Below are 12,737 nucleotides of genomic sequence, written 5' to 3'. Positions count from 1 at the left end.
TACAGCCCTTGGCTCCAGCGCGTCTGCGGGGCCGGGGAGACCCCCTTGAAGTGCAAAGCTGCCCCTCTCCCCTGGAGGGCAGGGCACGGGCAGCCCCAGCCCCGCAAACGGGGCTCTAAAGACACCTGGCTCCCTGTTCAGTCGCGGGGTCCCACACTGCACAGATGCCCGAAACCCACACCCACGGGGCCGGGATGAGGGTTAAAGAACCTCTGGTAGAGCCTGCCAGCCCCGCCGTCTTTTTCCCTCCCTGGGAAAAGCCATGGGGAGCCAATGTCCAGAAGTCCCCATCCACGAGGCTCAGCCCGCACTCCCCGGGCCACAGCCGGGCTGGGGTGAGCAGGGCCTCGGGCCGTCTCAGCTTGAACTTGGCGCCGTCTGTCTAGCCAGAAAACCCATCTCCCCAATCGTTTAGTGATCAAAGCACTGAGTGAGCAGCGGAGCTCGCACCTCATCAGCTTCATACTACCCCAATCCGTATGCCTGTTCCCGAGAAGGACGCTCGCTGCCCTTGTAATGCACGGAGGATACCAAGACATCTCCCATCACAGCTTGGCTGGGGGAAAGGGGCATCTCGGCAGCTCAGCCCGTCTCCAGGTTCTTCTTTTGTTCAACTTCACCGGGCTTTTGGTCATGCCACTAAAAAATACGACACCGACCACGAGCACACCGGCAGTAGCGATATTTGAATAACTCACATTCTAACCCTCTCTTAAAGGAGAATGGAAGAGAGAGCCGATCCCTCAAACTGGATAAATGCACTGATAGGACCTCAATTTCAACGACGATTCCAAAATCCTCAGTTACTGCTCGCATGCATCACTGCAAGGAGTGTACACCATAAACCTGAGTCTAACAGGGCCTGTTTCTTTCTAAAATAAAGCAGTAATCTAGGTTCCCACACACATGGGCAGTGTGAGGGTTTTGTTGGTTTTTTTCTCTTAAAAGAGAAAACCTAACCCCCAAACCAAAACCCTAACCCAAACTAAACCACCGCACCAGTTTATTACAAAAATCATTTGGAAGAACCCCCTCATATTCGTGCTATTCATTTCTCATTGTCTCAGGTGTTCCCGTAACTCCGTGGATCGGGAATGGATAGAGGGTTATCGACCCCTCCCGATCCCACCAAGTCTTATCCCCACACTGGCCCTGGGGAGGGATAAAGCCCAGGCACCTGAGCAAGGCAAACACCTTGCCCAGCCCACAGAGCCCAAGAGCTGGATGCCTCCTGAATCTTTGCTTGCAACACCATCCCCTCAGGGCGGGGATGGGAAAGGCTCTTGTTGCCTCGGCACAGCCCCGACAGAGAAATTGCCCTGCTCTATGAGGGGTACTAGGCACAGCCACTGAAGGAGTTTGGCTTACTGCTGCCACAAGACTGTCATTTCGGCTGATAGGCACGAGCCAATGTAAATGTTCAGCTGAATACAGCTGGATCCCACCCTGGATCAGAACCGCATACCTGTGAGTGCCCCTGACCCAACCAAAACAACTGTAACACGAATACTTAAAGCCTAGACACATTTCAGTCAAGCAGGGATGGGTCGCTCACTGCTCCTCAAATAAACTAAGAGCCAGCATACTAATTATAATAACTTTAGGATTTAATAACTGTTCCTGAGCTATCCCACTTATGTTCGGTCCCTCTTTTTCTGAAGCAAACTCATCAGGTGTGGAACCGCACGTGTTATCTCTGATCTTATTTTAGAACGGCAATTTCTGAATAAACCCATGTGTGGACAAATCCAAGCAGAAAAACTCATGTTCTGCCACGCAGAAACTCATTCACAGCAAGTTGTCCTCGGTAAAGCAGTGAGTGCTGTCTGCAGAGCCTGACTACCTTCCCAAAAAGAACTTTAGAGACAATACACGAAAGCCACTGATATTCAGGAGCTCCTAAACTGAGCACATCCCTACCCAGCAAGCAGCGTGTGCCCTGCTGGAAGCAGGGCAGCCTCCTCCACCGTTTCTCCAGAAGAAGAAATCTGTGCCGAGGCAGGCAGCCTTGGGTCCCCCATGCCCCGCAGGCCCCTCATCCAGGCACACGGAAACACCCCGGGACTACCCCCTAGGAGAGACACTTCACCCCCAGCTACCAAAACTGAACCAGGCACGAGATGACCACTCAGTGCTGTGCCAAAAGAGACCAGCGTTTGCATAGATACATTATGTGTCTTATAGAAGGGCACTATTGTTAACCCTGAAGAGCTGCTGCCATTTTCTCCCTCTCCTTTGGCTGGGAATGCAGGGAAGCAGCTGGCATGCCCCACTATTTGCTGAAAGTCAATGAAAACTGATTTCTTATTTTATTGGACTCCAATCTGAATTACCTGTTTAGCGAGATATTTAAACCCAGCACTAGCACCACCACCCCCTCCCCCCTTCAGATGAAAGTAGCTGCATCTGTGGACCACAAAACCCTGGAACAGATGGGAAAAGTGTGGAAGGTGTTATGTGGCTATTGTAGTTCCCATTAGCAAGAGGTGGCAGCTTGAGAAACTTGAAAACTTTAACGACCCTGGGTGGGCAGAGGTGCTGCATCTGCAGTTAAATCTTCCCCTCACCTTGCAGTAAGATGGGGCTCATATGAGACACAACTTTACTTCCATTCAATTCTTTTCTATCACATTAAATTTTTACAGCATTCAATTGACGTGATAGCTAAACCTGATGAAAAATAAATCTAAATTCTCAGGGGAAATGATGTCTTTTTCTATAGAATTCACTATACTCAGAATCACAGTATGTTGTATTATATTGAAAAATGGATGGATTTTTCTGACATGTTTTGTATTAAGAACATAGTGGACCCATTTCTCCAAATCACATTTCAAAATATTTATTGTTCTGCCTTTGTATGTAAGCCTTACAACCATAAGAAACATACTTGCTGCTTCAAGAAATGTACTGAAAACTTAGGCACTCTTGTAGCTCGGTGTGACACCCTGAATGTCAGTGCAGTGATTCATGGCAGGATGTGATAATTACAGATACGGCGGCTGTCAGGACCCAGTGCTCTTCTCATGTGGGCTCTACAAGACTTCTAAGGACAAATGGTAGATTTCTCTCACTGGTATGCCTGGGAATATTTCATCTGGGGTTTTGTGCATACATGGAATATAAACCCATGGGAACAGGCAGGACTGCAGCAGCTCTACAGCATGAAGGTGTTGCCTTTGGAAGGTCCAGCCCATCCTTCAGGCTGCAGCATCTGCACAAGACACTGGATACTCGTCCTTTGCCAGATGCTGAAGTACTTTTGTTGCCCAGGAATGCTGTTGGTGTGCCAAGGCTTTCAGCAGACCATCACTTTGATTTTGCATGAAAACATAAGAAAAAAGGGGCATATTTTGCCAACAGAAAAATAGTCCTTCCGAAGGGGAATAATTGCTAGCATAGTTGGGCAAATCTTCATGTCACAAACTTTCTATCTGCTAGCTATGTCTGTAAGTAGACCATGGAAACAAACAAACAAACAAAAACCCCAACACAATATACAGACCAAACTATCAGAGCATTTATCATAGATTAAGAGCTGATGTAATAGGCCACGTCTCAGATAGTGGCTCCATCATAGGCAGATCCCAATTATATTTGTGAAAGGTGCAGATTTTCCAATATCTTCTTGACTGGAGAAGTGGAGATGATAGTGTGTGCAATAAAAAGAACTGCAACGCCATCCTCTCCACCATGAGAAAGTGAAAACCCCAAGAAACCCAAACCAAAAGGACCCCAACATTCGAACCCCTCAAAAAACAAGTTTAGCAGCACAAATGAGCGGGAGAGAGCCTGGAGAAGTGTAGCAACTCTTCAGGGTAAGTAAATTAATTGTAAGGAACGGGGTTTTAACACGGCTAAAAGTGCAGCAAGAGGAGTTTGCAGTGTTTCAGGAGGGGCCCCAGGAATCCCAGGCGCACAGGAGCCGCAGGGCCGGGCTGGGCTCCTGGCCACTGGGCGAGCTGATGGCTGTTTGTACCCTCCGCTGCTCCCCTTTGGAAATGCTAACTTGGTTATTCAGCGTCTCCTTTGATGTCCTGATAGGTGCTATTAGATAGTCAATTAGGCATCAACGAGATCGATTGTTTGGGAATAGATGCTTTTCTGTTTGAAGTATCCGTGAACACTAACAGTGCCATCACCCCGCCGCTCCTTTGCCCACGGGAACAATGCGGGCTGACACACAATAAATGACAAATGCCACTGACTCAGCCGGCAGCGCTGCACCCTCTTTCCCTCCCGACTCACACGCTGCAAGCCCAGACATTCCCATTCAGCGACTGTGGGAGCAAACACGCATTTTGCATTAAAAACGATTTATCGGGGAAATATTTTTGTGTGCTTTGCAGAACTAATGGACAAAGCACCTAGATAAGTTAAGTACTAGTTAGCTCGAGAGAAACTAGTACTTGAATTCTATGCACGCCATGGTCACACTGCCTGAGGACTTGTCACCCCTCCACAGTTGTTCTGAATTGCCCAAGCAGAATAACTAAGAGCAGAAATAAGAATTAAAGCACTTAGCCTACCCGAATACAGAAGAGACACTGGAATTAGCTCCCTACTAGGTACTATTAGAGGATAACACTAGGTCGAAGACTAGGAGTTTTAAGACACAAATATAAAGGAAGAGTAGTAAAATTTACACAGAGAACATATCGAGACCAAGACGTGTGTCCTCTTTGTTCCCCCACCCCACTTCGGTGGGATTCATCAAGTTAATTCTCATCTAATTGAGTATCAAAGAAAGAGATAATGGGCAGCAATTAGATGTAATGGCCTAACAGTGCGAGATCTCTCTCGATTAGCACACAACGCCGAATAACTTCAGCCAGTTTGTAAAGAGGTTCCTGGAGTGGCTCCACCATGTCTGGGAGCTGCAGGGGGTGATACACCTCCACCCTATTCCCAGTCCCCGGATGGCTGCTCTGGCCAAATTGGGACGGGCGGTTGGGAGCGCGGTTCTGGCGGCTCCCCCGCCCCGCGGTGTTAATTCAATCAGCTTCCTCCCCCTCCGCGCACGCACTGCAGGGGAGAAGGGCTTTGAAGTCAGCGCTCTGGCAATTTTCCCCTCCCGTCCCCTTCTCCTCCCCGGGGAGCCCAGTTTCCAGATTATACAGCCTCTTCCTCGAGAGCCGTAAGGCCGGGCAGTTCCAACAATTTCACCCCACCAGCATTAAACTACTCCTCCCCAGCTAATCGACTCGGCTTTCCCCCGCCCTTTTCCTCCTTCCCATCTGTAGCTGACTGCCCACAGCCCCCTGTGCTGCCGGGGAGCGTTCCGGGGCTGGGTTATTGTGGTGCCATTGAAGACACAAAGGCGGGGGGGCTCTGCCCGGGATGGGCTGCGGGGGCTGCCGGAGCCGGACCGCTCCGATCTCCTGCCAGGGGCTGATACAGTCCAGGGGCCTGTATTAGTGCCACATTAGTGCCCCCCTTTACTGCTGCCACGGCTAAAAGTGAAGGAGAAATTCAAACAAGCCGGAATAAAGCATGAAGTCCGAGTTTCTTTCTCTCGGATCAAAGGAAAAACGAGCATTCACATTTTAATGCCAGAGTTGGACAGCTTTAGCAAGAATGAAATTACTTCACATAAAGCTTTCTAGACAACTAGAAAGTAGGAATTACCTTCTAGAGAAAGCCGATTTTTGCAGGTAGGATAGAAATTACGTAGACATTCGGAGGAACATGATACCATTAAGGACTCAGCCAAGCGAGCATCACCTCGCGTTCATTTGCGCAATTACCGGGAAACAGAACAGTATTTGCATGCTAGCCCTGCCAAAACACTGGCGAGGTATTTCATGAGCTTGCAGAGTGTACCTGTGGCCAAGGAATCATTATGTTAGGTCACCATTAGCGACCTTTCGAACAGATATCGGTCTCCCCTCGCCGGCCGTTCTGTGTGTTCCAAGGCCCAGAGCAGGGATGTCCCGTTACTCCCGCTTCCCAGCGCTCAGCCCTGGCACGGAACCCTCAGGCACCCTCAGCCCTGGCAGCCTCAGCCAGAGCCCGGGGAGCAGCACACACCCACCCTGCTCTCTGAGCCCCATCCCGAGACCGCCCCGCAGCCCCCGTGTCCCGGCGTGGTCCTCACAAGCCCCGCGGGCTTAAATGACGGCAAGGACGGCACAGCCGAGTGCTGTCCCCTGTCTCTGCCTGGCTCTAAGGCTGTGCTCGGAGGGGAAGCTGCTGCCCCGCTCCGGGCACGGCTGGGTGCGGTGGAGCCGAGCTGCGGGCAGGGCAGCCGGGGCCGGCTCCGCGCCGCTCGCCCTTCGGACAGCCCAGCCCGGCCCGGCCCAGCCCAGCCCGGCCCGGCCCGGCCCGGCCCGGCCCGGCCCGGCCCGGCCCGGCCCGGCCCGGCCCGGCGGCTGCAGCCCCGCGTTCCCAGGGGCCGGGAGGGCAGACCCAGGGGAGGAGAGTTCATTCAGAGCCGCCCCTGATCACTTCTCACCGGGGACATAGGGACCCGATAAGGTGTGCCCCTGCTTCTCCCCGTTACCACTGGTGTGAGGGGACGATGACACCCTCATACCCTGCACAGACTCCGTCCCCGCAGTTCCCCTCCAAAGGAAACTGCTCCCCTCCGCAGGCGGGAGCACTTTGTTCTCTCCTCCTGAGCCTTCGCACCTGTCTCTCACTTTCCCCGGGCCCAGCTGCGGTGCCCACTTCCCTTTCACCCTCCCCATTTGCTCCGGGCTGCGGGGAGTGCCGGTGTCCTCAGGGTGCTCACCCCCGCTCCCCATACCGCCGCTCCGGCTTCTGAGAGCACGAAAAGTTATTACCATTATTCCTTTTGTACGGGCTGGACAGAGCATTTGGGGGAGTGCTGAGGCTCTCCTCTGGCCATACAAGATTATAAAGGGAACACCTAACCTTCAACCATTCTTCAACCATTATTCCTTGAAAACAGAATAGCCACATGGAGCCTAATGCTTAATACTTGTGGTTTTTTTGGTAAATTATACATTTACTGGCCTTGACTGATTTCTTATTTTAAACTTGACTGCTTTAGAGCAGAGGAAAATATTCATAATTACAGCTCTTTCTGGAGATATCCCAGTCCCCTAATGATATCTGAAAGAGTCAGAGAGATTTCTTCAAATCAATATTACTGTTTAATGACACCTGACTTTGAGAAATAAGCCTCCATCGAATGGGAACTTTACTTACATGTCAGCAAATTTCCTTAACCCACAACTGCATAATGTTCCTGAGATCTCAGCAAGACTGATAGCACCTGAGCCCTTTTTTAATTTAGCTGAAACTCTTGCATTAGTGACACACAACTTGTGCAATTGCAAACAAATACTAACATCTCAAAAGACTACAAAAATACAACATACACAATAATCAAGGAGACTTCCAGAGGTGACTGCAAAGTCCACTGCCCACAGCAGCACAGGTTGTTTTTTACCAGGCAAGGGTCCTCAAGTGGCAGATTGGCCCCTGTATGCAAACGTTATTCAAGGAGGCCTGACAGAGACCCCTCAGACCATTTATTACAGGAGTATAAATTACCAGTGTGCCAGAAATATAATAACACCCCCCAGATCATCTCTAAAGTGATGGAAATTTTTATTGCTCTTTTCAAGTTAGTTGACAATTGACTTATGTTAACTTACAGTCAAAGATCATTTCTCAGAGCCCTTTTTCTGGCCTGAAATCAGGCCATTTTGATCATCCATTTACTAGCTCATTATCCAAATTTTAAAAGTGCATAGCACATTGCTAAGGAATTTTACTGCCACTTATGGAAAACCAGCTTTGGAATGTTAAAATTCTTTTGATCATCACCCTTGTACCCTGATAATTGCATGTGAGATGACTAGACACTGTTGGCAAGTAAGAAATTTCAAGATCCTTTCCATTATCTGTTTAGGTAAGAGCTTCTTATCTCTTAAGAACTTCTGACTCTTATGAGAGTCAGCTCATAAAAACGTGAAGATATAGTATCATACTTATTTAAAAAGTAATTTTTTAAATCTTAAAAACATCTGTTCTGCTACTATAGCAAGCCCGGTATTAAGTAACAGGTGTATCCATGCATTTGGCTAAAAGCACAGTTCCATGACAGAAAATCTCATCTAGTTAGTAACTGAAGGGGTTGGATACCTGCTTTAGAAGACAGAGGGAAATTCACGCTTTTTTGAACTCACACAGAGTAAATTGCAAGGGGGGCAGAACAAATCTAGATAAGAAGGAGTCTATGCTTCTTTAAAAGAGGAGTCCTCTTCTTTAAAAGAGGAGCTTTCTTTTGGGTCAGGATGAATACCTCTACAATCCTTGAGAAAGGAATTCACATGAAAGCTGGAAAAAAAATAGGTTTATTCAAATATTCCATTTATATTATTGTTTGTCCCACCCCGTTTATATTTTACAGTAATAATATAAATGCAAGGGCCTCGAGTCCATGATTCAGATTGTCCAGCATATCTTTGTAAACGTTTAGATCGGTGCTGCATCATAACTCCACCAGGCAGTTACGGACGAGGGCGGCCCAGATACCTATCAGTAGTGCAAATCCTCTTTAGTCGGAGTTCGTATCAGAGGGTCAGACACCCAGCAGGAAAGCTCTGGGGTCCCGGTACTCTACAAAGCAGGGTGCTGCCCAGAAGCCAAGAGGCTGTGCTCTGCAGGCGCTGCTGAGGTCCAGGGCGGGTGCCGGCAGGGCGGCCAGAGGGAAGCCCTCAGGGGCAGCCCCTTGCGGGGGCAGAGGCGGGGGCCGGGCCACGTACGTGAGCGGCAAGGGCACCACAGCGCCCTGAGGTCCGTAAGGGAGAGCGGGGCTGCAGAAGGGCTCCGTCCTCAACTCCTGCAGCTGCCGCTTCAGCTTCATCCGCCGGTTCTGAAACCAGGTCTTGATCTGGGGGGGAAGAGCACGGGGAAAAGGAGAAAAGACGAGGTTACAGCGCTACCCAGGCTTGTTTATGATTTGGAAGCGTGCTGTGGCCGTTCAGCGGCCCGGCCCCCCCGCTCACCTGCACCTCGGAGAGGCGCATCCTGCCCGCCAGCTGCCGGCGCTCGGCGGCGCCCAGGTACTGCTGCCGCTGGAAGGAGCTCTCCAGGGTGCTGATCTGCTCCGCGCTGAACGCCGTGCGCAGCCGCCGCCCGCCGCGCCCGCACGGCTCCTCGGGCCACGGCCACTCGGGGCCCTCTTCGGCCACGGGCTGCCCCGCTGGCCTCCCGCCGGCTCCTGGCCACAGGGACAAGGAGGAAAGGGTCAGCCGGGCCCGGGCACCGCGTGGGGAGCCGCCCGCCTCCTCCGCCCCCGAGGCACCGCGCGGGGTGCCTGGCCGTGCCCGGGGATGTCCCAGGCCCGCCCGGGGATGTCCCAGGCCCGCCCGGGGATGTCCCAGGCCCGCCCGGGGGATGTCCCAGGCCCGCCCGGGGATGTCCCGGCCCGCCCGGGGATGTCCCAGGCCGCCCGGAGCCCCGGGCCGTCCCGGCGGTGGCGGTACCTGAGGCGGGGGTGGCCGCCACACGCTCCCTGCCGCTCCCGCCGCCGCTCCCGTCCCGCGGGCCCGCCGGCTGCTCCCGCCGCCGCTCGCTCCGGCCCGCGGACGATGCTCGCTGTGGAGAGCCCTCGGTGGGGCTCTTGAGAGCTTGGCTGCTCTGGGACAACCATTCCACGGAGAAAGGGGCCTTAGTCATCCTGCCTTGTTTCGGAGATGCCGGGAAGGAGGGTGTCGGGGAGCACGGGCCTCTCCTTTATACCGCAACTCCCGGAGGAAAAGGTTGTTTGTGTAAATACACATCAAAGGCCCAGATAAGTATCATCTAATTGCTATCAGTCCTCCCCCCCCAACAAAAGATATCGTTCACACGTTGCCCCAGCTCGCGGAGGCTCGGCTCCGCCGTGTCTGCCCCTGAGGAGTTCACTCCGCCGTCAGTGATTTACAGCTCTTGTTCCATCCTATCCCCATGCAAATGGCATTTATGGAGCTGAGCAGCCTCAAACGGCGCTGGGGAATGTACCCCCGGGGGAGCGCAGCATCCCCGGCCGCTGGAGGGAGAGGGGACGCTGCTGCTTCCGCTCTCCCTTCCCCTGGAGCTGCTTTTCCATTCCTTTTCGAGCACCAGGCCCACTGTTCTTCTCAAGCCTGCTCCTCTCTGGGCTGAGCACTGCGTTCCCGAGGCAGCCTCAGGCAGGCGAGAGGAGAAACTCACCCACCGGGTTCTCCGGGATTGCAGAGCCAGGTTATAAGCACCAGGAACAGGCTGAGGGGTTTGGAGGAGAATGTTGTGAAACAGGAAAAGGTAAATGTCAACGCCATTGGATTCTCCAAATTGTCAGGCTTCTGGTCGTTTATATAAAAGTAAGTTCTGGACGAACGAATCAAAAAATTACAATTATTAGCTTAGAATTAACATTCTGCGGAGAGTTCTGCTGAAGTTACAGAACTCATATCTTCCCTCTCAGATCTCTTGCAGCTATGCAGGTCATCCAGATTTCTCTTCTGTCTTACTATCTTACTATCTTTTTCGTCTTACTACCTTATGTGTGTCTTTCAGAAGCGTTCCCATTCATCTTTGGCTTTTGTGTGGGACAGGAACACTTGGCTGCTGCAGTAAAGCCTCTGTATATATTGACAAAAGGCTCTTGGTGCTTTATGGGCAGTTTCTCACTGCAGGGTAACCATGAATTCCCTCCCCTTTTCACCCTCCCCTCCTGTGCAAGAACAGAGCGGGACTTCCACTGCATTGGTAATTCCTACACAGCCCTGCTTGGTATCAGCCTGCCTCCAGAGACCACGATTGCACATCCTATTTATCTGTCCTTGCTCTTGCCTGCTGTTTTACACTCACCCACCACCTGCACACAAACCCAGTGCTCTGCTGTCTGTCTACCCTGTGGCTCGGCCAACTCTGCCACTCTGGCTGCATTTCCCAGCATTCACTTTCTCTGTGATAACACTTACTGTAACTGCAGTTCTAACTATTTCTTAGACTGTCAGTCTTAGGCAGAGGTTTGAAGACCGAAAACCCTCCCACTTAATGTCTAAATCTTCCAATGTATTAAATTTTCATATTAGGCAGATATATTTTTCTTTATATTAATCCAGTAAAAATTTTATTAAAATCCTCTATCAATCTTTTCCTAAACCAAACATTTCAACCTCTTGTCCACTGCAAATATAGTTGTTATATCCATTCATCAAGAAAACCTACAGTTTTTGTTCACCAGAAAATTTTTTCATTGAACTATATTCAAATTTGACTGGTGAACCCCTTTTAGGCTCTCTCATTGACTGCTCATTTTCATGGCATAGCCTTTGCTCTACAGTGTCAGTGGTGACACTGTTGAAGGGTTTGTCTCTAACCAAACAAAAATACAAACACGATTTTCACCTTTTTTTAAAGGTGTCTAATAACTGATTTAGAACCACAACCGTACATGACCAGAGCCCTCCTGGAGCCCTTTTTTTCTGGCCTGTGTAGGTAGGGATTGACATTGCAGCCTGAGCCCACTAAACAAGCTTCCTGGAGGAAAAATGGTGTAAAAATGTGTAAACAAACATTCAAGCATTAATGCCTCCCATATATGTTATCTACCTAAAGAAGTCCACAAACACCTCTAGCATGGACAAAGCCTGATGGACACACACAAGCATACACATATGTATATATATTTGTGGTGCTTTCTCACCAAACAAACGGAATTGTTTGAGATCTAATTATTTGAATCCTCATCACTTTATCCCTCCCAAGCATTTTCTGATTAACAATGGAAAGTTTAGAAAGTCTACTTGACCAGACCGTACAAGATTGCTTTTAAATTTCCTGTTTTGTAACACATACCCCACCGACCCCCTCACCCCCTTACCCCACTCCACCTCGAATATTTCAGGTTCTTAACTATTCTTTTCTTTAGGTAAATGTGAAGACTTCTCCCACCACAAACCTGAGGATAAATTTTGAAATACCAGAACTTCTGAGCATTAGACAGTTCTGCTGGCAACATATCTCACAGAGCAGACCAAGCAGGCAGGAGATGGAGAGGAGACATACAGGAATGTGCTCTGCCACTGAATTACTGAAGGACACCGAATTACTGAAGGACAAGTCCCTCAACTCAGCTGCATTTAACACGTGGGCTGGCAGCAACCTCTCCAGTCAGAACTGGGAATATCAGTGCCACTGTCTGCTTTCAGAATCCTGCCAAGCCTCCCCTGCAGTCAGGCAAAATGCCATTCTCAAGGACTAATTCTCATGAACGTCAGAAAAAGAAAGTGTAACTTTTCTGCAAACTTCCTTCTCAGTTTAAGTATTTCTGATCACTGTAACACCATTCTGCATCACAGATGGGGCACAGTCCCATCCCAATGAGATAAATATGTCCCATGTGCCCAGAATTATTTCCAGTCTGAGTCCTTACAGAATATTACATGTAAATATAAGCAATTTACTTACATTCTTATATATAACATATATACTTATATATCTCTATACAAATACTTTTTAAAAAAGTATAAAAGAGCCTATTTCTATGACAATCCTTTTTACAGCTGTATGTCAACAAATAAAGACACTTGGCAAGCTTGTCATATAGGACAAAAAGAATACATGACCTATGATGGAGCTCTAAAAACAGAAAGTATTATCATCCACTGATACATCTGCCTTTACTCATTTGAAGACTTTTTACCATCTGAGCTGCAAATTACATCTTTATACACTGCTGGTTTATTAATTGCATTGTATTGAAGCAAATGGCACTGCAGAAAGATGGTGTC

At 49.7% G+C, this 12,737-nt stretch overlaps 1 protein-coding gene across 1 annotated transcript; it reads right to left on the bottom strand.

The window, feature by feature from the left end:
• Positions 1-8,311: 8,311 nt before the first annotated feature.
• On the bottom strand, positions 8,312-9,731 carry LOC111922158 (uncharacterized). Its single transcript, XM_086901204.1, has 3 exons — positions 9,462-9,731; positions 8,982-9,196; positions 8,312-8,866 (listed from the first exon to the last, which is right to left on the bottom strand). The coding sequence occupies exons 1-3, from the start codon at positions 9,652-9,654 to the stop codon at positions 8,555-8,557; spliced, it is 720 nt and encodes a 239-aa protein (XP_086757330.1). The 5' UTR covers positions 9,655-9,731; the 3' UTR covers positions 8,312-8,554.
• Between the last annotated feature and the right edge of the window lie 3,006 nt (positions 9,732-12,737).

This window comes from Cyanistes caeruleus, chromosome 8 (assembly GCF_971803275.1).
Source record: "Cyanistes caeruleus chromosome 8, bCyaCae1.hap1.1, whole genome shotgun sequence".
NCBI lineage: Eukaryota > Metazoa > Chordata > Aves > Passeriformes > Paridae > Cyanistes > Cyanistes caeruleus.
The sequence above is the reverse complement of the archived record's forward strand: the minus strand, read 5'-3'. Positions and strand labels throughout refer to the sequence as shown.

What these genes read in the sequence shown, in the direction of transcription:
- LOC111922158 (XM_086901204.1), bottom strand. Translation starts at nt 9,654, where the DNA reads ATGACTAAGGCCCCTTTCTCCGTGGAATGGTTGTCCCAGAGCAGCCAA. An exon ending in GGCGGCCACCCCCGCCTCAG is followed by an intron (nt 9,197 to 9,461) that starts GTACCGCCACCG and finishes CCCTGTGGCCAG; the next exon opens with GAGCCGGCGGGAGGCCAGCG. An exon ending in TGCGCCTCTCCGAGGTGCAG is followed by an intron (nt 8,867 to 8,981) that starts GTGAGCGGGGGG and finishes CTTCCCCCCCAG; the next exon opens with ATCAAGACCTGGTTTCAGAA.